Here is a 25032-nt window from a genome sequence, read left to right as displayed (position 1 = left end):
TGTCTTCTCTTATTAGTGAAGTACCTATTAACTTGTTTTCCTATGGTGCCTTAGCAAAATCAGGGCACAATTGCAGGTGTTTTGGTGCAGATGCTGAAGCAAAGAGCCTATACAACCCCATCTGATCTTACATTTTATCTACATTTTACTACATTATTTTTAAGACTACCACTGCTATACTGAAACTGCTACTTTTAGACTTATTAAAACATCCAAAAACGCAGATATAAGTGTTCTGACTATTTTGAAATGTCATTTCTCCTATGAAACAGATTTAAGTAAACACCTTAAGAAAAAAATAAAAAAATAAAAAATTTGAAATTTTAGAAATCAAACGTGTTTTAAGATAAGCCAAAAATTACCCCTTCCATTTTCCTCGTCCCTGTCTTTGATCTCAAATCAAAACAGATTGTGTGTGTGCATCTCAGACTAACAGTGTGGCACAAATGTACAGATTTATGGCAATTGCTTCAGGAAATGAACTTCCTTTAGTATGTCTAAACACATCTATGGCACAGGTTCTGATGAAGAGAATAATGCTGTTGATTATCAGCCCCAAGGCAATGTTCATATAACAAGGAAAAAGGTGTCATAACCAGTTGATATCATTCATCTGTTTTCACATTCATACTTTTTTTCCAGAGGTGTTTCTGTTTTTCTCATACAAAATCTTAAAAAGAAATTAATGTATACAGCAGCTTCAATATTTTTTATTCATTGACCAGTAGCAGTCTGAAACAACAGTGAATTTTTCTAGCAATCCTGAAAAGTCTGGAACCATCTATTCTTTAAACATATGTCCAGTAAGTGTGAAAAAGAACAGTCTGTCTGCCACATGAGTGAAATAAGGGCAGGAGAGATAGCAGTTACAATTGCTTTATCCCTGTATTTTAATTCTACCATATTTCATGCTTCACCTGGATTGTGGTTGCAAGATCTAGGCACTTTTGCTATACCATTTATTAATGTAACTTTTAAATAATTCTCTGCATCTGAGTTATTTCACAGAAACATGAAAAAAAAAATCACTAAATATCGTTCCACAGAGAAAGGTTCTGATGCATAAAAACAAGTTAAATGGTTTAAAAAGCAGCCTTTTATTTAGAAATGCTTCTCTCTTTGGGTAGAAATTCCATGAAAATCTTGTTCTGTAATGTGTTTGTTTGTTTGCTCGTATGTATTCTGAGCATGAACTCTGAATTTGGACCCACAGGCACCACAAGCAGAAATAGGAGCCAAATTACTTGGTGCTGCTGTGTCACAAGCTTGGTAACACCCATTACCAGAAATGTGGAAAGTCACCAGATTAGGAGAAAGCTTTGTGAGTACTGATGGCACCTCTATGTTGAACATAGTTTTGTAAATTTCTGTGTGAATTTAATCCACTGCTGCTGCAAAAGTAGAACATGCAATGACAGGCAGAAACACAGTAAATTCACATTAGTTGATGGCAAATTCAGCTGATTATTCATGTTTGCTGTTCATTTTATATCCTGATTTTTTTAATGCTTCTTACTTTGCCATACATAGAACTTTGTTCTTAGAAATCTTTCTTCTATGTCATGACTTCCAAGGAATACACCTTCCAAATGATCAGAATATGAAGCAAAAAGAAGCAGCAGAAATTCAGAAGAAATATTCATTGGCATGCTATCCAATAGGAAAGGGTACATCCATGTGTAAGCCTCATAATTGTCCTCCAGTTCTATTGGCAATAAAAATATGATAAATGACTCATTAAATAACTGTATTTAGTATACCATAAGCCAGTATTTTATCCTGTGCAGTCCATATGCACCAGGTGGCCAAGATGATGAGATTGCCCCACTTTCTGAAATAAAAAAGCATCATAGCTAGAGAAGAACTCTTATTTAGAATTTAATTTTTGATTTTTGAAAATGTTTGAGTTAAAACCTCCAGATGAGATCCCAGATAACTGGTTTTCTTTAGCAAAACAGTTTAACTGTGCTTTAAAAGAAATGTAATTGGGTCCAGGTCCAGTTTATACGCTTTTTTTTTCTTTTTTTTTCTTTCTTTCTTTTTTTTTTTTCTCTGATATTTAATTAACAAATAATGCTGTGGCTAAAAAAGAGAATTGGCAATAAACATTGCCTAAGATCTCTGTTTTTTTTTGAAAAGAATTTTTTCTTCTAAACTTGCCATATATCAGAGCATCTGCATGTTCCTCTAAATGGTATGAAGTTTCTAGGAGGAATGAGTAAGCTCTCTTCTATATCAGTCTTATTTTAAAAGCCAGTAAATAAAGTTTTCACTTAAAATGGTTGTGTTGCTTAAAATAACATTTAGACACTGCAATCTCTCCAAGTAAGGATATGTTTATCTGAGGAACATGCACTTCCACACAATATCAGTCCTCTTAGGGATGATGCCACATGAACTCCCTTCTGCCTGCATGGATGGTTTTCCCCTCAAGCTATGTGGGAAATATTTCATTAGAGGTTCAATAACAGTGTCAAATCATTGATGCATACACCATCCACCAGTGCATACCTACAGGTTAAATACAAAGATTACAATAAATTGTGGGGAAAGTGTTTTGATGGCTTCATGTCTCAGACAATAGAAGAGTGCACAGGTATGTCAAAAATAAATGAATTGGTGAGTAATAAGGATTTCTGGCCAGAGATGTTCCTGAGCACCGCATTAAAGAAAGGAGACCTGAACATTACTGTCCTATATCACCAAGATGGTTAAGGCAGGAAGATATAGCAGGGCAAGAGTGCTTTCACTGATCTCTCATATATCATCTCTCATGGGCAAAGGACAACTTTGTTAAGCAGGTAGTTTAACAGGAGTACTACATGAAAAAAACACCTGTTACTCAGCAACTTTATATAACACAGATTGAAGCAGACAGCAGTGCTTCATGTACAGTGCTGAATGACTGGCATTTTCATTCTTTGTTGTTTTTGAACTGTAAAACAAATAGTTACAGTGAAACATATACTTGTGCATAAGTGATTATCTAAGAAACAGCATTCATTTTCAGTAATAACTAGCTGTGGAATTTGGACTACTTAGCATTAACCACTATAATTGAGTGTGGTTCTTTCACACCTTCATGTTTGCAGCCCAAGATACAAGGGTGCAGAGCTGCCAGAACTTTACACTTTCTTTCACTGCTTCAAGTTTGTGCATACTTACACCCGACAAAGGTAGGGTATCTGAAAGGGAGTCAAGTGCACAAATATCTTTAAAACACTCCACTGACTGTGGAAAAATTGTTTCCAAGGTGGGGAAATTGTTTTCTGTCTGCAGATGCTAGTCCATCTATCTGTTTCACCCATGAAAGCTTACTGACAAATCTCATTTAACTTTAGAGGATTTTTCACATGTGAAATTCACTCTGTGAATTTTTTATCATCTCAGTCTAACATTATATTTAAAGACATTACAGGCTGGAGTATAACATTAAAAAAGAATACTGTATGTCTGTGGCATCTACAAATGAACAACATACATATGTGGGTATCTGACCCCTAAAAAGTACTTGCAAAAGAGTACTTACATGAAATGAGCTCATTGTCAGCTGAATGAAAAGTCTGATATGTCTTGAAAGTCCTTGCACCTGTTCATCAGTGATGAAGGTAAATATAAATTCATGGATCCCCAACAATGGAATCAGAACAAGTGTAGATCTTGCCAATCTTAAAAAGAAAATGTTTGATTATGATATTATTCAACATCCTTGGTACAAAGTTTAAAATGGATCTACAAAGAAAATATTCCCAAAATTATTTTTCTGCTAACCAGGGAGATGAGCAGATTTGATGCCCATCTACAAAATGGCAAGAAGGAGGCTCTGGGGTATTACAGGCCTGTCAGTCTGACTTTGGTGTAAGGGAAGGTGATGGAGCAGGTCATCTTGAATGTCATCACACAACACATACAGGACAACCAGGTTATCAGACCCAGTCAGCATGGGTTTATGAAAGGCAGGTCCTGTCTTACTAATCTGAACTCTAACAACAATACAAGGGAAAGGCTGTGGATGTTGTATATTTGGACTTTAGCAATGCATTTGATACTGTTTCCCATATCTTTCTCCTGGAGAAACTGGCTGCTCATGGATTGAATGAATGTACTGTCAGCTGGGTAAAAAACTGGCTGCATGGCCAGGCCCAAAGTGTTGTTGTGAATGGAGTTAAATCTGTTTGGCAGCTGGTCATCAGTGGTGTTCCCCAGGGCTCAGTATTTGGTCCAGTTTTGTTTAACATTTTAATCAGTGATCTTGATGAGAAGATCGAGTGCACCCTCAGTAAGTCTGCAGATGACACCATGTTGTGTGAGAGTGTTGATCTGCTTGAGGCTAAGAAGGATCTTTAGAGGGATATGCATAGGCTACACTGATGAGCTGCATACAATTTCATGACTTTCAACAAGGCTAAATGCTGGGCACTGCAATTGTGTCATAACAACCCCAAACAGTATAGATGTGGGCACAAGTGGCTGGAAAAGTGCCCAGCAGTAAAGGACCTGGAGTGTTAGTCATAGAATCACAGAATCATCATAAAGTATTTTGGGAGGTGCTCCATCTCTTTGATCATCCTTGTGGCTCTCCCCTGGACTTGTTCTAATATGTACATATTCTTCTTGTGCTGGGGGTCCCAGAGCTGAATGCAGTGCTCCAGGTGGGGTCTCGAGAGCAGAGCAGAAGGGGAGAATAACTTCCCTTGCCCTGCTGGCCATGCTTATTTTGAAAGCAGCCCAGGATACAGTTGGTTTTCTGGGCTGCAATTGCACACACTGCTGGCTCATGTTGAGCTTCTCATCAACCAACACCCCCAAGTCCTTCTCCTCAGGGCTGCTCTCAATCCATTCTCCACCCAGCCTGTATTTGTGCTTGGGATTGCCTTGGCCCAGATCCAGGACCTTGCACTTGGCCTTGTTGAGCCTCATGAAAATCACACAGGCCCACCTCTCCTGTCTGTCAAGGTCCCTCTGGATGTCATCCCTTCCCTCCAACATGTTGACTGCACTACACAGCTTGGTGTCATTGGAAAACTTGCTGAGGGTGCACTTACCCCACTGTCCACGTCACCTACAAAGATGTTATAGCTGGTCCCCCAATACTGATCTCTGAGGAACACCACTACTCATTACTGGTCTCTACTTGGACATTGAGCCATTTACAACAACACTTTGAGTGCAACCATCCAGCCAATTCCTTACCCACTAAGTGGTCCATCCGTCAATTCCATGTCTCTCTAATTTAGAGACAAGCATTTCATGCAGGCCAGTGTCAAATGCTTTGCACAAGTCCAGGTAGATGATGTCAGTTGCTCTTTCAGATAGGTCCACCAGTGCTTTACCACCCTACTAGAAGGCTATCAGATTTGGCAGACATGACCTGCCCTTTGTGAAGCCATGCTGGATGTCATCAATCACCTCCCTATTTTCCATGTGCCTTAGCATGGTTTCCAGGAATAGACTAGGTCAACAGCCAACATGTGAACTTGAGCCAGTAGTGTGCCCAGGTGGACAAGGAGGCCAATGCCATCTTGGCTTGCCCCAGAAATAGTGTGGCCAGCAGGACTAGGGAAGCAATTGTCCCTCAGTACTCAGCACTGGTGGGAGGAAATATGGAATATGGAAATAGGTTCCTTGTTAAGGATTTAATACTGGAATTCACTAGGAACTTAATACTGGAGTGGCCATCCACTCTCCCCCCATCCAGTTCACAGAATCACAGAATTGTAGGGGTTGAAAGGGACCTCCAGAGATCATTGGGTCCAACCCGCCTGCCAGTGCAGGTTCTCTAAAGCAGGTTGCACAGGTAGGCGTCCAGACGGGTCTTGAATATCTCCAGAGAAGGAGTCTCCTCAGCCTTCCTGGGCAGCCAGTTCCAGTGCTCTGTCACACTCACTGTGATGAAGTTCCTTCACATATTGGTGCGGAACTTCCTGTGCTCCATTTTGTGGCCATTGCCCCTTGTCCTGTCCCCACAGACCACTGAAAAGAGGTTGGCCATATCCCTTAAAAACATTGGCCATATCCCCTAAGTTGCATCAGACAATAAAATACTTGATATAAGTAAGGTAGGACTGTAGTAGGAGACAGGGCTTCACAAAGCTCTTAATAATAAATGATACTAAGAACTGGAAAGAGATGAAATGTGCAAAACAGCATATCCTCTGGTTTCCATTTATTTAATTGCAGTTTTCATATTACATGTGATTTCCTGGCTTGACCTTGCAGCTGCCTTGTCCTTCACTATGGACTTGTCTGATGACCACTGGACTATTGACTGTCTTGACTACTTTCACTGGACCTGCCCTGCTCATTTTAGTACTGTGAGTCTACACCCCTTGTCAATTAGATTGCTGTCCCTGCCTGCCTTGCTGTCATCCTTTGCTTCTGGCTCACCTGCTCTTGCAGAGCAGCCTGTCCTTGATGTTCCCATAAAGTGGGAACATGTTCATGCAGAGGTCAATTCTAGGACTTCATGTAAGACATGCTGCACCATTGAGACTCTGGCTAGGAAACAACACAGGAGGGCCAGCAAGAGTGCAGACTAAGGCTAGTTTTCTCATCTGGATTTACAAGAAGAAGAGGGATATTCTTCAATCAATGGTGTCTGTGTCTGTGAAAACGAGGTAGATGCTAGTGTCACCTAGGAGTGTCCCACAAATCTTCTGACCCTCCTTTTCTTTTGAGGGCCCTTTGTCACAATCAAGGAAAATAAAAGTGTCACAGCAGTTAAGGCTATCTTTGTTTAGTCTAGTTACATGTGTGCGGAAGTCTTACTGCATTGTAAACTCCTTGAGAAAATGCCCATAATGCTCAGCACACAGGCAATAACTTATCCTTCTTACTCAGATGAGAAAATATTTGTGGATCCTGTTTCTCTATTTGGCTTTCATATGTCTAATTCTGAATACCTTTTACATTGATGGTGGTAGGTAAATGTAGTTTGCAAGTTCACATTGGGAATCTTCTGATGCATTAGAAAAAAAAAAAAAAAGGACTAGGATTTCTTTGTGTTTATTACATACCTGTATTTGTAGTCATGAAAGCTCATCTGCTGGGCTTTCAGTTTGGAAATCAGCATCCTTAGAATTTTTAAGAAGATGCCAAAATTAACCTTGAAAGAAAATATAAAGAAAAAATATAAAAGAAAATATATATTGGTTATTTACGCAAGATTTGATGACATTATACATATAGCTATAAAAGAGTCATAAAATTGGCATTAAATATTTGTAAAACCTGATGTCAAATAACCAGAATGCAACTGTATTCAGGTCAGAACAGAAGCAGGTTATTAATACTGCCACAGGAGAGAGCACAGAGCAGTAATGACAGGCTGTGCTGATAGGAACTCTCTCCCAGTGAGACACTTACAGCATTAATGTACCTTTAAGTTATAAAACTTTTCACCAGAATTAGTCAGGTAGGCAGGATGTGGTTGAACAACAGCAACACTTGGAATTCACTTGGAAATGGGCAGTGCATCCTTTTACAAATAATTCAATGTTAATAAAATTGTTCTGACTTGACTGAGACTAACCTGACAATATTTCCCATCTAGTGTGGCCTGCAAAGGCCTATACAGCATTAACTATTTTACTTCCACAAACAAAAAGCCTTAGACAAAAAAGATGGTCAAGTTGTGCAGTTAGGAAATCTAACATTGCCTTATTTCAGCCTGATTTACATGTACATTATGATATGTGATCTTCCATTACAAAATTACATTTTAATTTTAACATGGAACAGTGCTTCCCAATTTGGTCGAAGGACAATTATTCAGGACTACTTTTCTTGTCTTCATTTGTTGTATAGTCCAGTTATTGTCCTGTATAAAAAATCATACACTTTTCATACTGTTCTCTACAAATGTGCACAGATATATCTTTAAAACACCACAGGGTGATAAGGAGATATTATTCCCTTTAAAACAGACACCTGAAGATGGAAACATAAATAGATGGAGTTCCGAAGTGTAAGATCTCAGTAATTCAAGTTGTTTTGGTTTGATTTTTTTCAGAGGAAAAAGTCATCATTATGTCACAGGGACATAATGAGGTTTGCACCAGCCCACCTCTCATGTCTGTCAAGAGCCCTCTGGATGCCATCCTTTCCCTCCAGCATGTCGACTGCACCACACAGCTTGGTGTCATCAACAAACTTTTCAGTTCCTCAGTTCTTTGCACTGATTTACACCAGCAAAGATTATGCCCTACCATGTCACTAGCTAACAGGAAATCATGCAGAAATATCTTCATTAAAAGGTGTTTTTAAACTACTGATAATCTCCATCTAAGTGCTATTCTTCAAATTATTTATGAATTCATTCCTAACTCTTAGATCTGTTTAGTTTCATGTTATTCAGGGACTCTGGGTTGAGCATCAATGAATGTAACATTCTTACAACAAAAGCAAAACTCTTGGATCTCTTTAATATAATAGAAATGCTAGTATTTGTTTTTGCTTGTTATGTTCCACTAGCTGTTTATTTTCTACCCAAGCTCCAAAAATGTAAATTGGCGATCCAGTCTTCCTTCAGAGTTAGACATATCCAGGAAGAAATTGGTTCAGATCCCCTCAGTTCTGGACTTTGTCTGTCTTGAACTCTCCCTCAGTTTTGGGGCAGTTTCTGTCTTAACACTTTCAGCTTTTGTCTCTTCTCAACTCTCAGGCCTTTTCCCTTTCTTTTCTGGTTCTTGTCTCCACTGCCTTTTTGAGACAGACAGACAGACAGAGATAAAACCTCCATTGCCCTTCAAGTTATTTACTTTTTGTTGAATGCTTATTAAGTGTGCTTCTCTGCTTCACAACTATGTCCACTTTCTCTCTCCCATGGCTTTCTCCAACTCAGCAGCAGCAAAACAGTCCATTGTTTCTTCACAAAAGTAATAATTTCTACAGCTTTTCTGCAGTGTAACAGAAAACTATGTTCTTTCCACATGCATCAGTGCCTCAGTATTGCACTTTGAGCAATCCTTGCATAAGTAAAGAACATCTCTTCTGTACATTTGCTATCTCAGAAAGATTAGCAAGATGCTAATCTAATCACCTATTCCTCTAATCCTTTTATGCCTTGCCGGCTCTGTAAAAATATAAGATAATTATGGATAGACACCATAGCCCCACCTATCAAAAATCTGTGCTCATAATTATGTCCTCATGAATTATTCTGTTCGTGCTATTTTCATCTCTTCATTATCACCCAATTTCAGGTTTAGTCTTCTGTGCAATTTTATTATTATTTTAAACTGTATCTTAGTCTTATCATGCCATGCTTCAGTTTATTCCATTCTTCTGATGCCTGATAAGAGGAATGTTTTCTCTCCATGACCATCAGTACTTTCTGTTGCTACTTCTCTCTGTCCTTGTTATCGCATGAATTTACTCTGTAGATGCTCACCACATCGTAGCACTCTCCAAAATAACCTGCTCACTGCATAAAGTTAGACTAAAATTATGAGCAGCAAAAGGCTTTGTGTTTTTTTGTGCAGAGCTGTGCAGAATTCACTGCACAGATACACAGCAGTGTTTTGAGAGACTACTGAAATTCTTGTTGCTTGCAGATAGACAAAATGAAGCTATGTCTACCCCCACACAGTGAGAGATCTCATCTACAGTCTTTTCTATCTCATGTCCTCCAATCCAAGGATTGGATTACACTGGGAGAAAGCGTCACAAAAGACATATTTGTGTATGATACTGGAAAAGATAAAATAATTCTTACTGTAATGGAAAACAACATAGGTCCTCGGATGATCCACCAGATTCCCATGTGCTCATTTGTTCCCCAGCACCTGCAGAATAATTTAAAGTATAATTACATTATTTTCATAGAAATAAATTAGAAAGCTGAAATAATGTATGCATATATTTCAAAGGGAATTTGACAACTTTTAACTTTTTTAGGTGACATTCAGGAGAAATTGAATTAAAATAGGAGGAGTCTCACCAGCAACTGTTATTGTATGTTTTCTGAAGATCTTTCCACTAGAATCTTGCAAGAAGTTTCCACAGGCTGTGTACTTCATAACTATTTGGCAAACTCTTGTCCCTCTCTAATATGCCCTTGTAAGACTTCACTGGGGCTACTGCTTCCAGGCCTGGGGACCCCAGCACAAGAAAGATGTGAGTCTGATAGAGAAGAGCCATGAGGATGATCAGGGGGCTGGAATACCTATTCTATGAAGAAAGGCTGAAAAAGATGGGGTAGTTGAGCCTGGAGAAGAGAAGGCTCCATGGTGACCATATTGCAGCTTTTCAATACTTAAAGGGGTCTTATAAAAAAGATGGAGGGTGGTTTTTTCTTGTTTGTTTCTTTGTTCGTTTGTTTTTACATGGGCAGGTACTGATAGGACAAGGGGGAACAGATTAAACTGAAATCGGAGAGATTTAAAGTAGTTGTTAGGAGGAAATTCTTTACTATGAAAGTGGTGAGACACTGGAACAGGTTGCCCAGAGAAGTTGTGGATGCCCCATTCTCAGAGGTGTTTGAGACCAGCTTGGATGAGGCCCTGGGCAACCTGATGTAGTGGGTGGCATCCCTGCCCATGGCAGGGGGTTGGAACTAGATGGTCATTAAGATTCCTTTCAACCCAGGGTATTCTATGATTCTATGATTCTTTGGATCCCCACAACAACTTTATGTGGCACTGAACCTTCATAGTGGGATACATCTTACCGAAATTTAGTCATCTAAATCTATAAACTGGAAAAGGATAAGATGCAAATTGTGACTGCTTTTTGACTAACTAAAAAGTATGCATACTGTCTCTGTGAATAGAACAGAACAGAACAGAACAGAATAGAAGAGAATAGAATAGTTCAGCTGGAAAGGATCTAGAAAGACCATTAAGTCCAACTGCTTGACCTCTTCAGGGCTAACCAAAAGTTAAAGTATGTTAACGAGGTCATTTTCCAAATGCCTCTTCAACACTGACAGGCACGGGGCATCAACTATCTCACTAGGAAGCCCGTTCCAGTGTTTGGCCACCCTCATAGTACAGAATTTTTCCCTTATATCTAGCATGAACCTCCCCTGGCACTACTTTGTACCATTTGCACACATCCTGTCATCAGTTGCCAGGGAGAAGAGACTGGCACCTCCATCCCTGCTTCCCCTCCTCTGGTAGCTGTGGAGAGCAATGTGGTCACCTCTTGGCTTTCTCATTTCCAGATTAGATAACACAGGTGTCCTCAGCCTCCCCTCATATGACATGCCTTCCAGTCCAGCTTTGTTGCCCTCTTCTGGACACTTTCAAAGACCTTAATATCCTTTTAATATTTTGGAGACCAGAACAGCACGCAATATTCAAGGTGAGTCCACACAAATTCTAAATACAGCTGGAGAATCACCTCTTTTACTGGCTGGCTATGCTGTGTTTAATGCACCCCAAAATGCAGTTTGCCCTCTTGGCTGCCAGGGCACACTACTACTGGCTCATGTGGAACTTCCTGTTGACCAAACCCCGCCCCAGATCCCTTTCTGCTGGGCCATTCTACAGCCACTCATCTCCCAGTCTGTTTCTGTGTCTGGCATTACACTGTTCCACGCACAGAACACGACATTTTTGTTGAGTTTCAAGCCTTTGCTAATCGCCCACTGCTCCAATCTAACTAGACCCCTCTTCATGCTCTTGTCCCTCCTGGGAGTCAGCACCTCCCAGTTCAATATCATCAGCAAACCTGCTGAGGATGCATTACAATCCTGCATCCACATCACTGATAAAAATGTTGAACAGAACTGACCCTAAAACCGAGTCATTCACTAGCTTCCTGTCAGCAGGAAAATGTCTCCTTTTCTCCTGATCTAACCTTCTAATTTTTCATATGAAAATGTTCTTTCTTGCTAATTAGCTTGTAACCCTGTGGGACTATGGTCTATATAACATGTAACTTTATGAGAGTGCAAATTTGATTCAGTTCCTGATGATGTTGCTTAATATCTATATTGCTATTTCAAACAAAACTCCCTAGGATCCACAAATAAAATAGGGAAGTAAAACGAAATCATATATGAAAGACAAAGTCTATGTGATGCCATTAACAGCAACGCTGAAAACTGTAAGACTGGAAAACTGATGCCTACTGGTGCAGGTTACTCTTACTATTTAATTCACTGAATATTGAATACATTCATCTAATATCACCTTTTTGTGAATATCAGTTTTTATCATTATCTATTATAACTGATTTTTTTTTCTTCCAAAATGGCAGTGAATGTTAATTAAACTCAAACAGCAGATGGTCTCCAATGAAAGCACTGGTCTTCATTTCTTGCTAACAAGATGCTCTCAGTGAGGATGTTTGTGTTGAAATTTTGCTTCATGTAATTTCCATGTTCACATTCATGAGCAATGAATAAAATAGTTTGCATTTGAGAAACAGTGAATGTTCATTTTCTTTCTTGATTTATGCATGTGAACCCATGAATTCCTACTAGTTCACTGTGCAAGGGCTAAAATGAACCTAGAAAATCTAACAAGTATTAATATGTGTAGTATAATCTTAATATAATTCAGTTGTCAATACCAGTGTCGATTACTGTCAAAGGTTTCCAGAAAAAAATAAGCAACTGAAAACCAGTATTCTAAGACACTTTTCCTTTAGTAACCTACCCTGTGTTCTCCAATTTTGATCTGCTTATTCCCCACGGGCCCACAAACAGAATAGGAACAACTGAAAAGAAAAGGAGTTGATTACAACCAAGCTTACAGAATGATTCATATAAAATAAAGATACACTACAACAGTGTATGGTGCAAAGACGTGGTTTTCAGTACTCTGTTTAGATGTTGTACAAAAATCAACCTGTTCCTGTATTTCCCCATTTGTAGCTTAAAGGCAATAAGAAATTTCATTCTACAGTTGAATATCTTGTTTTCAGTATAGAAATTGTCACCACTGGAATATATATATACACACAAAGATGCATAGCTACATACACTGCTGACTAGTCTTAATCCTCTAAGTCTCTGACTATGAGATTTCAGAAGAATTGGCACTTGAGGCATCACAGACTACCTAAAGTACTGGCTATTAACATTTTTCATTTGTTGAACCTTAAACAATTTTCAGCAGAGACATAGAATTCTATCTGGTTAGTTAACACAACTAACAAAAGCTTGATTTTCTGACTTACCTTTCATGGACCCCTTAAAGTTAATCTATGGTCCCCGTCCCCCTGTTGTTGCTCCCCTATTGGAGATCATAGACCACAGAGTGAAAAAAATATTAAGTATTACTACACTGTTCCAGTGGCTTATAAATGTGCAAGTACAAGCTTCAAGCACAAGGCAATGTGAACTACAAAAGGCATCTATTCGGCTGGATTCTCTGCTCAACAACACAGGGCAGATTTTCTGGTGGATATGGCAGAATGAAGAGGAGATATGGGTCAGACCAAGGACTATTCATGAGTCTGGGAATGCTAGCTAAGGCTGTGGGGAGAGCTGGAATGGAGGGAGCAGTGCGTAGAAAGGGTTGGATGCAAAATACTCTCAGAGGTAATACTCTGTACTGGTGAGGCCACACTTGGAGTACTGTGTCCAGTGCTGAGCTTCCCAGTACAAGAGAGGCACGAAAGTAGTAGCAAGAGCGCACTGAAGGGTCACAAAGATGCTGAAAGGACTGCAGGAAAGGCTGAAAGAGGGGATTGTTCAGCATGGAGAAGAAAAGGCTTGGAGGGGAGGTCTTATAAATCTATAAGTACCTGAAGGGAGAGTACAGAGAGGATGGGGACAGGCTATTTTCAATGGCGCCCAATGACAGGACTAGAGTAATAGGCACAAACTGAAAATCCGGAGGCTCCATCTGAACATCAGGAACACTTATTGACTTTGATGGTGACAAAGCAGTGGCACGGGTTGCCCAGAGAGGCTGAAGAGTGTCCCACCTTGGAGGTATTCAAAAGCTATCATGGGCATGGTCTTGGAAAACCGGCTCTAGGTCTCCCTGCTTGAGCCAGGGAGGTTGGACCATATGACCTCCAGAGGTCCCTTCTTGCCTCAGCCATTCCATCTTTCTGTGAAAATAGACCTCTGCATGGGTAATATGGGGAAGGAGATAGAAACCGTCTCACTTGGATGTAAGTTTGTTTTCGTGTAGAAAGTAGGTCTGAGAGAACAATCAGGGCATGGACTACTTGGGAAGGGAGATGACATGTGCAGGGGAATATGGAGTTTTCCACTGGGGAAAGATGATGCCAGGGAGGATGAGTGGACATTATCAAGTGCAGTTCCTGGGGATTAGTTGAGGAGGTGTGTGTAGCTGCAAGTGTAAGCATGCTGCTGGCTCAGCAGCAGCAGCGGTACCACAAATGTCTGTAAGAAGCAAAGGACCAGATCTCCTGTCTTAGGAGTAATTCTAATAAATATAAATAAGAAACAGCTAAATAGTGGAAAAAGGCCATTATGAAATCAGTGACGATGACATGGGTATGAGAACTATTGAGGGGAACTTACAAGTAGATAATCCTTATACTCTTACATTGGTAGTCAGATTTCTTAACAGACTTGTCCTATTGCAGTTTGAACAAGTAACAAAACCTGCCAGTGAGCTGGTGATCAATGCAATGGCATTCAGAGAGGTGGAAAGAAAGAGGCAGCAATGAGAGAACACTAACCAGCATGAAAGACAGTGGTCTTGATGTGCCAGAACCACAAACTCTAAAAGCTATCATAGCACAGGGATCTTTAAAGAGGAATGTAAGAAAGAACAGAGAAATCAAGTAATGAATGGTGAGAATGAACCTCAAAAGTATAAAGTACAGTAAAGGAGACAGCCAAGAAGCTTGCCGGTGGACAGTGAAGAGTGATGTTATCGTCTGACAGAAACTTTTAATAGATAAAGGAGGGTGGGAACAAGCATGAAAGAGAAGGGAAGTAGTTAATTTCTGAAGAGGAATAAGTAAAAGAGGAAAAAGAAGGATGCCAAAAATGGGATAGCATGTTAAAAACTTCAACCCTGAAAAATAATCTTCATAGCAGCATTCTGGATGGATACAGGTAAGGCCAAAGGATTCTTTAGGAAATACAAGTTCTTATTTGACTATATCTAGAGTTACACACATGAAAAGATTAAGAGACTATCCTACTTCTCTTAAACATTAAAATTCACTTTTTAAAGGTACTTCTCCTTTTAATTCTAGGAAGAGTCTAGATATTAGTTACCTAAATTTAACTTAATAAGGTAAAATGAATCTCACTCTGCATAAGGTAGACTAAATTTAAGATTTAAATTCTATCTGATTTTAAGAACTCACAAGCACTCTGAAGTGAAACAGCACTTAGAGCATGGGCCTCAAAAAACAAAGCAAAAATCATACTGGGGGACCAGAGGAGCAACAGAGTTTGGGAGATGGCACAGGAATGAAAAAAAAATAATAATAATAAAATTCTGCTTTAATCATATAGAGCTTGACTTCATGGTTAGATAATAAGGAAAGACTTATTTATTTATTTTTAATATTAACTACTTGATTTCCCTGTAAACATAAGGAAATTGGCTGAGAATATTTGGGACTCCTCATTGATTATGGAGAGAAGATGACAGGAATCTGCTTTATTGTTAAGATCATTTACCCTCAGAAGCTAGACTTTTTCTGGAGCAAGACCAATTTTCTGAGACAGTTCTGACCAACAAATTTCTATCCAGATACCAAAATGCAGGATTTTAATATTGCTGTTTCTGTTTTCTATCTGCCCTGTGAACTCTTGAGAAAACATGCACAGAGTTGTCTCTGTATGTACCTAGGTTTCATCACCAACTCTGAGCTGTAATATATTGGAATATTTGTACATATCCATCTCGGATCAAATGTATGAGTGCATTTGTCACAAAAGGATTGCTTATGTGAAATTTCACATCTGCCTTGGGACCTGGAAAAACTGCATTTGAGTATCTAGCGTTTACTTTCAGGCACTGTGTTCCAAATGATTGATGAGTAAATAATCAGTACAGTAAATAATCATAATAATCTTCATCATAAGTATTAACTATCTATTTCCAACAAGCTTTTAATCATGTTAACCTAATGAAGTTAAACTTAAATTTATATTGAAGAGTATAACCATATTTCTGTTTCAGAGGTGGAAAAAGAAAAGGAAAAAAGAAAAAAGTTTCTTCCAAGTATGTAATAAAACTTGCCTTTCCCCATTGTACATTCTTCCTGAATTGAAAGCAGTGATTTTTGTTAAAGCTTCTTTCTGATCTGATGTCAAAATGCCAGGATATGCTACACAGTGAGATAATTTTGAATTAAATTGAATAAAATAATTTTGAGTTAATCGAAAACACTGCACCCACTTCCGTCTAATCATTGTTCTGTACTCTCATCTCTAACCACATTATTAGCTCATTTTTGTGTTGATTAGCAAAGAAGGCTAATCACCAGGGCCTCAGAACTCCTCAGTTTCTCAGGAACCTAAGCTGGGATAACCTGTTTTTCTAGCTTATGGTGATAGGCTAGTTTTTTTTTTTTTTCTTGTTTGTTTGTTTTGTTCTTCTCCTCATCTATAAAGAACTAAGAGGCACAAGGTACTGAACCGTGTATTAGAGTTCTTTTATTGGTACAGGAAGCAAAATAAAATAAATATTTTTTGGCTTTAAAACTGAAAACAAGAAGAAAAGAATATAGATATTCTCACTGTTAACAAAAGAAAAAAATGACACAACAAACAAGGTCAACAGTAAGTTTTGCATTCACATCATAGAACTAACTGATTTAATACTCCAGAATAAAATGTGTCATTGCCAAAATCACTAGGTCTGACTACTATTTTAGTGATTTCTGATAGCAATATTTCACAATGCACATTATATTAACATTTTCAGAGCAATGCATATGATACCATATCATAAGTATCCAAAATCTGGTTCAAATTTTGTAAGAGACAAATATCAGATACCTTTTAACCATGTCAGTGTTAGTAAAAGCAAGATTTTTCTGTAAAAGAGTTAAGGTTTCCGGGTTCTTTCATGCATCAATATTCTTTCAGACTAGACAGTTTTGCCCAAAATTAATTTACCACACTTACTTCAACAAGCTTTTAAATTACATTTTTGAATTTATTTATTTTTTGTTGAGATTTCCCCTGTGTGGTATTTTTGATGCTGAAGCCCTGTTTCAGATCTTTCTCAAAGTGTTGATATTTTCTACAGCAATTGTTCTCATTTAATAAATATAGTTCATTTAATAAATACAGCTATAAAGGCATGAAGAATGACCTTATCTAAAATTCACTTAATTCTAGGAATTTTTTCCAGTAGTCCATTTGCTTTAGACGCTATCCAATTAAAATCTCAGGAGACAATGTAGATGTCAAAAAGGAGTAAAATTAGCTGTTTGAATTCTCTGTGAAAGAACTTTGTACAACTTTAAGATAGCTAGAACTAAATGGCATGAATTATTGTCAAATTGACAAGGAATTTTCTACAGTCTTAGTAACAATCAACAAAAATTTCTTTTAAACATGTAGATTTTTTTAAGTTCCAACTGTAATCAGTGTAACTTCAGTCTTAGCTGACATTTGCTTCATTTATTTTTGAGTTTAAACATATCTTTAAAATTTTCCTCTTCACCCTGGGTTGATAATTTTAGCATGCAGAACAGCAGAGCAAATATGGAATAATTTATTTATAACTATGTAATCATCCACCATAGTCTAATCACTTTTCCTTAACATAGGTTCTTCTAGGTTCTCTCTTTTTTTTTTTTTTTTTTTTTTTTTTTAAGAATTGAACTATTCTCCATAATCATACTGTCCTGGATATGCAATTTTACATTAGAAAATATAAAGGTATTAGTGAACAAGCTTGTAAAACTATACATTGATAAAAGTTATATGGTCAGAAGTTATTCATATGGCATTCTATCCTATCATCCTCCTCAAGTCAGGCCACTGAATATGAATCAATAACTCTTGCACCAAACCCAACTATTGTCTAAAAGTACATTTTTTATCTTCATTTAAAACCTTACAAGACTTGCAAGTTGTACAGGTAGATCTTAGATGACAATTGGGAATTAGGAAACCTTGACTTTCCCCTTTGTCCACACAAATAATTTTGTCCATTATTATGTTCTCTGAGTAAGCAACAAATACAACGGTCAGATTACGCACACCTCTCATACAAAAAGAAAAAAGAATACAATTTACACAAAATTGTTCAAATTTTGCATCGTCTAACTTTGCATTATCTTCATTCCATCAAAATATGCCTGAAATATAGGACCTATATCATATAGACTTTCACACTGTCCTCTGATTTAAAGCATACTTTAGAACTTGAGGAACTTCTTGAGATAGCAAGGTAAATATATAAAAGCCAATTGCTTAATGTACAGATGTCTTCACCACGTAGGTGCTCTATTGCAAAGGAAGAAAGTGAAGGTGCTGATAGTGCTTTAATATTCAGTAATGACAGAAAATATGGTCAAATATAGTGAAAATTTCTTCTCATTCTGTCTATTAAGCTATTTTATCTTATAAAACAATTAACCCATTTTCTGTACCTGCAGGTCAAACTGAACTGCAGCTAGTGTGTCAATTCTAATATACTTTTATTGACAACTGCTGAATTCAAAACAACAAAAAAAAAGACTTTTTTTTTTCTCTCTTCATTACAAAATATCCACCAGTGACTTAAAAAAAATGCCACAGAATCAAGAACTTTGAAATTGTTAGGTACTTACCCCATCCTATCACAATATATGTCTGTAGCAGTCGCCTTTCGGAGAGTACAGCAGTAATCAATAATGTATGGAGATAAATTCCTTCTACCAATAGCCAAAAATAATTTGCCCCAGCAAAGTAATGCATGAAAAACTGGGCAGTCCTGCAAATGATTAAAATCTGTAGGAATGAAAGACCAGTCATCATTGTAATATATAAAAACTCTGACAAATCCTGTTTTATTCTTGTTAGTTTAGCAACCATTTTAAAACCAGTGCGTGGTTTTGGTACATATGTAGTTCAGTCATATATCTTGCAAGATACTGAGCTGCTGTTATTTTGGGAGATCTTGGGCTTTATGAGAGTAGAGAACCTGCGATGCAATTAGGCTGTGTATGGCTCTTTGGAGGAAAAAGGAGCTGAAGGTAGAGCGGCTCCTGTTCGTGCCAGGGGTTGATGCTAAGAGCAAGGGCAGGAACTGAGGGGTATTCATTTCATGAATTATACTCAGTAGAAAAGAAGTGTTGCTAGTACACAAGCAGGTCAGCAGAAAGTGACGCTACAGCGGCTGTTGTGTTCAATACTTACTCTGATTAATTTCTGGTTACAATTTCATTGTGATCTACAGCTTCCTCATGAGGGGAAGCAGAGGGGAGGTGCTGATCTCTTCTCTCTGGTGACCAGTGATAGGACCCAAGGGAACAGCATGGAGCTGTATCAGGGCAGGTTCAGGTTGGATATTAGGAAAAGGTTCTTCATTGAGAGGGTGGTCAGACACTGAAACAGGCTCCCCAGGAAAGTGGTCATGGCACCAAACCTGCTGAAGTTCAGGAAGGATTTTGACAACACTCTTAGACATACGGTCTGATTTTTGAGTGGTCCCGTGTGGATCCAGGAGTTGGACTAAATGATTCTTGTGGGTCCTTTCCAGTTCAAGATACTCTATGATTATATGATTCATCCAAACATATTCCAAACTTATGTACCAATAACCAGAAAGGATTTACTGAATTAATCTGAGATTAATCAAGCCATATTCAGTACTTTTAAGAGGAAATGAGGAGAAACAAGACTTCTAGTACTTCTGAGACTCTGTGTGCTACTTGGGAGAGGTTGGAAGGGAGTGTAACAGTTTGAAGGTTTCTATATTGGATGGCCACAAAGTTTGAGAAGAGCTGATAATTGAGATAGGATATTGACAGTGTACGCTATGGTATGTGCTCTTTGTCATGACCTGCATATCAGAGGTTTTACTGGTGAGCTATTAAGTCAATAGGCCCCAAGCAGAAGTCCTGTGCTAGGAAGTGATAAACATCTTACAGGTAATTTAGCTTGCTAACATGGGCAAACTGTATAGATACATCATAAAAGTATAATACATCCACAGTGGTGGCAATGAAAGACATTGTTATTCCATTATGTATAGAAGTGTAAGAAAATTAGAATATTTTCCTACTACAGAAAAAGCTTTAAAGTACATTTTCCCCTTAGTGTACTTTCAATGCAAATACATAGCTTAATAACATTGCTCAAAAGTAAGATTTGTGTGAATTGCATTGTGCTATGCATATCTAGAGTAAATAAATATAATATGAAAGCGCAAAATAAATGTATAGATTTCCTTCTAAAGCTACAGATGTAATAAAATTGTTTTGCTTATGTAGAAGTTTCTAAATATATATATATATTTATTCATTTTTTCTATACAAGCCTTTATGATAAAATCAATATTTTATAATTTATCAAATCAGTTTTTTTTCTTCAGATTACCCCAAGCTTTATCAGTAAAGTTTTAGCATTTGAATCTCAACTAAGAAATACCTGAAATCTTGATGCCACATGGCAAACTTCTGAAACTGTAACTGTTATACATTCAGCATACATTCACTGACAGCATACATTCACTATTAGCAATGAACTAAAAAGTTACCTCAGGACTGAGGTATAATATCCATCCAGTTTCATCATCTGGTCTTTTGGAGTAAATATTGTAGAATACAGTGTCTTTTATAAGAACTGCTGTGGCACGCAAGATAAAAGACACAAATAAATTCATATGGATGTAGTTTCTTGTGCAATGAAGTTTTCTGTAGGAAGAAAATATATCAGTCCTCTGGAATATATTTAATTAAAACAATAACAACAACAACTAAATACTGCTGTAGTCATATTGCTGCCATTAATGGATTTTAATTAGGGATTATCTTTGTAAGGCTTATTACTATAAAAAAAAATCAGAAGTTAAATAATAAACTCAAATATATGAAAACAAGAATGTGCATACTGTGGTCTATAATTTAAAAATGCATGCAAATTTGTACTAACCTGAGCAAAGAAAGTGTAAGGAGAGCTAATACAAGTGAGATGAGAGAAAAATAATATCCTATAGTGTACAACAGCTGTAGTGTGGTAAGCAATTTATGTTCTTCTTCCTAGGAACAAAAAAGAAAGATAATATATCTATACAATACATGCAGGCAGGTAAGCAGGGCATGAAGATAGCTCAGAAACCTTTGAGTCAAACTTTGTGTTGCAGCACAGCCAGGTTGGGTTTCTGGCGTCAGTTCCCTGCACGTCCTCATGAAATCGTTGCAGGAAAGACACAAATGGAGAACGGCTTTAGTTTCTTTTCAAATTTGAATGCACTCAAGGTCTCATTTCCAGAATGATCTTGCACAAACACCATTTTGAGTCTTAATTACAGCTAGTCATTGCCATGACTACATGGAACAAAATGGATCCTACTGGTTTAATAATTGCAGAGTTAACTGACTCCACCTGTGCAATCAAATGCAATTATTATTTGTATGGCCTGGGGACACAGCCACATAACAGTCCTGTGTGCACAGTTTTCAGAGTCAGCTGTGTCTGAGTCATAGAAATAGACTGACTTCTGCCATGAAGATTTCTTTCATAACAAACAGAATGATTTAATTATTGTTTACTAGCATGTCTTTGAATGTCTTTGAGACATGGAGGGATGGATCCCAGGACTGGATGGAAGGATGGAAGGATACAGGCTCCTTAGGAAGGACAGACAGAGGAGGTGAGGAAGGGGCATTGCCCTCTATGTCAATGAGCTGCTGGAGTGTATACAGCTCTGCCTGGGTTTAGATGAGGAGCTGACAGAGAGCTGATGGGACAGGATTAAAGGGATAGCAGGGATAGGGAACATTATAGGGGAGTGTGCTAAATGCCACCTGACCAAGAAGACCAAGGAGATGAGGCCCTCTATAGCCAGATAGAAGGAGCCTCACATTCTCAAGCCCTTTTCCTCACGCAGGACTTCAAAAACCACAGTATCTGTTGGAGGGACGGCACAGCAGGGCATATCCGGGAGGCTTCTGAAATGCAATGATGACAACTTCCTTCTTCAAGTGATAGAGGAGCCAATGAGGAGAGATGTTATGCTGGACCTCATTCTCACCAACGAAGAAGGACTGGTGGGGAATTTGAAACTCAAGGGCAGCCTCAGCTGCAGAGATCATGAATTTGTGAAGTTTTGCATTCAGAAGACATCAAGGAGGGAGCACAGCAAACTTGGTACTTTGGGAGAGCAGACTTTGGCCTGTTCAGAGACCTGCTTGGTAGTATACCATGGGACAAAGCCCTGGAGGGAAGAGGGGCCCAAGAAAGTTGATTAATATTCAAGGATTACCTCCTCCAAACTCAGGAGAGATGTATCCCAGCAAAGAGGAAGTTGGGGAAAAACACCAGGAGGCCTGCGTGGAGAAACAAGGGGCTCCTGACCAAACTCAAGCAGAAAGAGGATGCCTACAGAGTGTGGAAGCAAGGACAGATACCCCGGAAGGGATACAGAGATATTGCCTGGGCAGCCAGGGATCAGGTTAGGAAAGCCAAAGCCCTTTTAGAATTAAATTTGGCCAGAGACATCAGGGGCTTTATAGGTAATATAGGGTTCTAAGGGTTCTATAGGTACACTGTTGATAAAAGGAAGACTAGGGAAATTGTGAGTCCTCTCCGGAAGGAAATGGGAGACCCAGTCATCCAGGATATGGAGAGGGCTGAGATACTTACTGACTTTTTTGCCTCAGTCTTCACTGACAAGAGCTCCAGCCACATGGCCCAGGCCCCAGACGGCAAAGCCAGGGACTGGAAGAATGCTGAACTGCCCACTGTAAGAGAAGATCAGGTTTGAGACCAGCTAAGGAACCTAAAGGTGCACAAGTCCATGGGATCTGATGAGATGCATCCATGGGTCCTGAGGGAACTGGCAGATGTAGTTGCTACGTCTCTCTCCATCATATTTGAGAAGTCGTGTCAGTCTAGTGAAGTTCCCACTGACTAGAAGAGGGAAAACATAACCTCTATTTTTAAAAAGGGAAAAAATGAAGACCCTGGGAACTAGGGTCCAGGCTGGATGGGGCTTTGAGCAATCTGGTCAAGTAGAAGGTGTCCCTGCCCATGGCAGGGGAGACAGAGTTAGATGATCCTTAAGGTCCCTTCCAATCCAAACCATTCTATGATTCTATCGTTCTATGCCATGAGCAAGACCTCAGAGGAAGAAGGGAAGAGCTTCATTTGATATTTGTTCCTGCTATACTTTTTTCTTTTTGTATCTGCCTCCCATATGTTCATTTTGCTTTTCTAGTTCAAGAAAAGCTTCTCTACAGTGGGAACATGGAGATGCAGAATATGTTATTTTCATAATCCATATTTGCCCTACAAAGATTTTCTTGGAACTTGTCTCTTTTCCTTAGTGATTTTGCTGTTTCCTATATGAACTATCTACTTGTTCAGCCAGAGATTTTAGCACTCTCTTCCTGCCATTTAGTTGTCTCTGATGAATTTATGCTAATGAGTACTATCTGGATAGCAGAGTGAGCTGTGCCTGCTGGTAGAAACTCTCTTGGAGGGAGTGCAAGTGCCCAGGAAGAGCAATGTGGGTGCATGGCCATACTCAGCTCTATGAAAAGATTCAAACAGGCAAGAACATAATAAAGAGGGTGAGTTATCACCTTGGGTATGACATTTTTTCAAAACCAAAGTATATGAAATCAAGGTGAATAATCCATTGTGGGTGGATACTAGCTCTGGTACGTTGGTATCTAACGCTTAACATCCACGTTTAGGATTGGTTGGAAAGCTTTCAGAGAAACCTCACACATGATGACTTAACGTGGTACTTTTCTGCCCACAAGTTACAATCCAGAACAGTCAATAGAGAATGGAAAGCCCTCAGTACTCATGGAATTTTATTGTACTTAAATAAACTGTGAAGTTGGAAATCCATATACTCACTATAGTTTACTAAAATCTTGGTAACACATGAGGATCTTGAAATAGCAGTACTTAATAAAGTAATCAATAAATAATATGATCAATAAATTCTTAATGAATAATATAGTCAGTAAAATAATAAAAAATTTAAGTGCTCACCAAACAAAGTAACAAAAGGTGAATTATAAAGCATTCAACAGTAATAGTGCTCATCTAAGAGACTTTATTTTGACATCAGTAAAGCTGAACTCTATGGCAAAAGAAGTTACAAGAAACTGAAATGAGGTAAACTATATACTTTATTGTTATCTGAAATTCTGCTGCATTCATTGCACATCATTGCATGGGTGCGCAAGCAGGCAGCAGGCTCGACCCCTGGGTTCCTGTTTGAACTCTTCTTTGCTTAAAACATAACATGAAAACTGAAAGCGAGCATACACAGTTGCAAAGTGTTTTCTCGCAGAGAACATGCAGCCAGGTTTCTTTGCAAACACAGAGGTAGCAAGGATGATTCCCAGCTTCAAAACCCAAAGCTGATTAGTAAATATTTTAATTTTATCTTCAGTACTAAGAGCTGAGTATTGTCAAGGTATTTATACTATGCTCTATATTCAGCCCGGGAGAGTAATTTCCCATTCTGGCAAAGTCCAGTGCTGGGGCTGTATGCTGTATCAGGCAGGATGGAATCTGTGTTATGTTAAATCCTCCAGTCTGCTGCTAGCTAGATTATGAGGTGAAATTCCAGGCAAATGGAAAATAAGGGTTTGCTTTTCACACTTTTTCAGTTGAAAGGACCAGTTAACGGCTCATTAAGTACAGAAAAGCTCAGGAGGCCTTGGGGAATGAAGCTGTCTGACTTTGGCAGAACAGGGGTCCTCTGAGATTAAGCTATTTGCTAGGAAAGTTGTAGGGTTCTTTCTTCTCTTCTCTTTTCTTTTCTTTTCTTTTCTTTTCGTTTCTTTTCTTTACTTTTCTTTTCTTTTCTTTTCTTTTCTTTTCTTTTCTTTTCTTTTCTTTTCTTTCCTTTCCTTTTCTTTCCTTTCCTTTTCTTTTTCCTTTCCTTTCCCTTTCCCTCTTCCTTTCCTTTCCTTTTCCTTCCTTTCCTTCCTTTCCTTTCCTTCCCTTTCCCT

The 25032-nt window shown here is 38.5% G+C and overlaps 1 protein-coding gene across 1 annotated transcript in view; it reads right to left on the bottom strand.

Annotated features, from left to right (window-relative positions):
• The window catches only part of GLP2R (glucagon like peptide 2 receptor), a 43468-nt gene that overhangs the window by 6513 nt on the left and 11923 nt on the right, over nucleotides 1-25032 (bottom strand). Inside the window, exons 5-11 of the mRNA XM_040530356.1 lie at nucleotides 20987-21089; nucleotides 20592-20748; nucleotides 18682-18841; nucleotides 12606-12666; nucleotides 9716-9785; nucleotides 7017-7105; nucleotides 3530-3668 (exon numbers count right to left, since the gene is read on the bottom strand). Coding sequence (XP_040386290.1) covers nucleotides 3530-3668; nucleotides 7017-7105; nucleotides 9716-9785; nucleotides 12606-12666; nucleotides 18682-18841; nucleotides 20592-20748; nucleotides 20987-21089 — 779 coding nt within the window. The remainder of the gene's footprint in view (nucleotides 1-3529; nucleotides 3669-7016; nucleotides 7106-9715; nucleotides 9786-12605; nucleotides 12667-18681; nucleotides 18842-20591; nucleotides 20749-20986; nucleotides 21090-25032) is intronic.

Source organism: Cygnus olor, chromosome 18 (genome assembly GCF_009769625.2).
Source record: "Cygnus olor isolate bCygOlo1 chromosome 18, bCygOlo1.pri.v2, whole genome shotgun sequence".
NCBI lineage: Eukaryota > Metazoa > Chordata > Aves > Anseriformes > Anatidae > Cygnus > Cygnus olor.
This window is presented reverse-complemented; position numbering and strand designations above follow the sequence as displayed.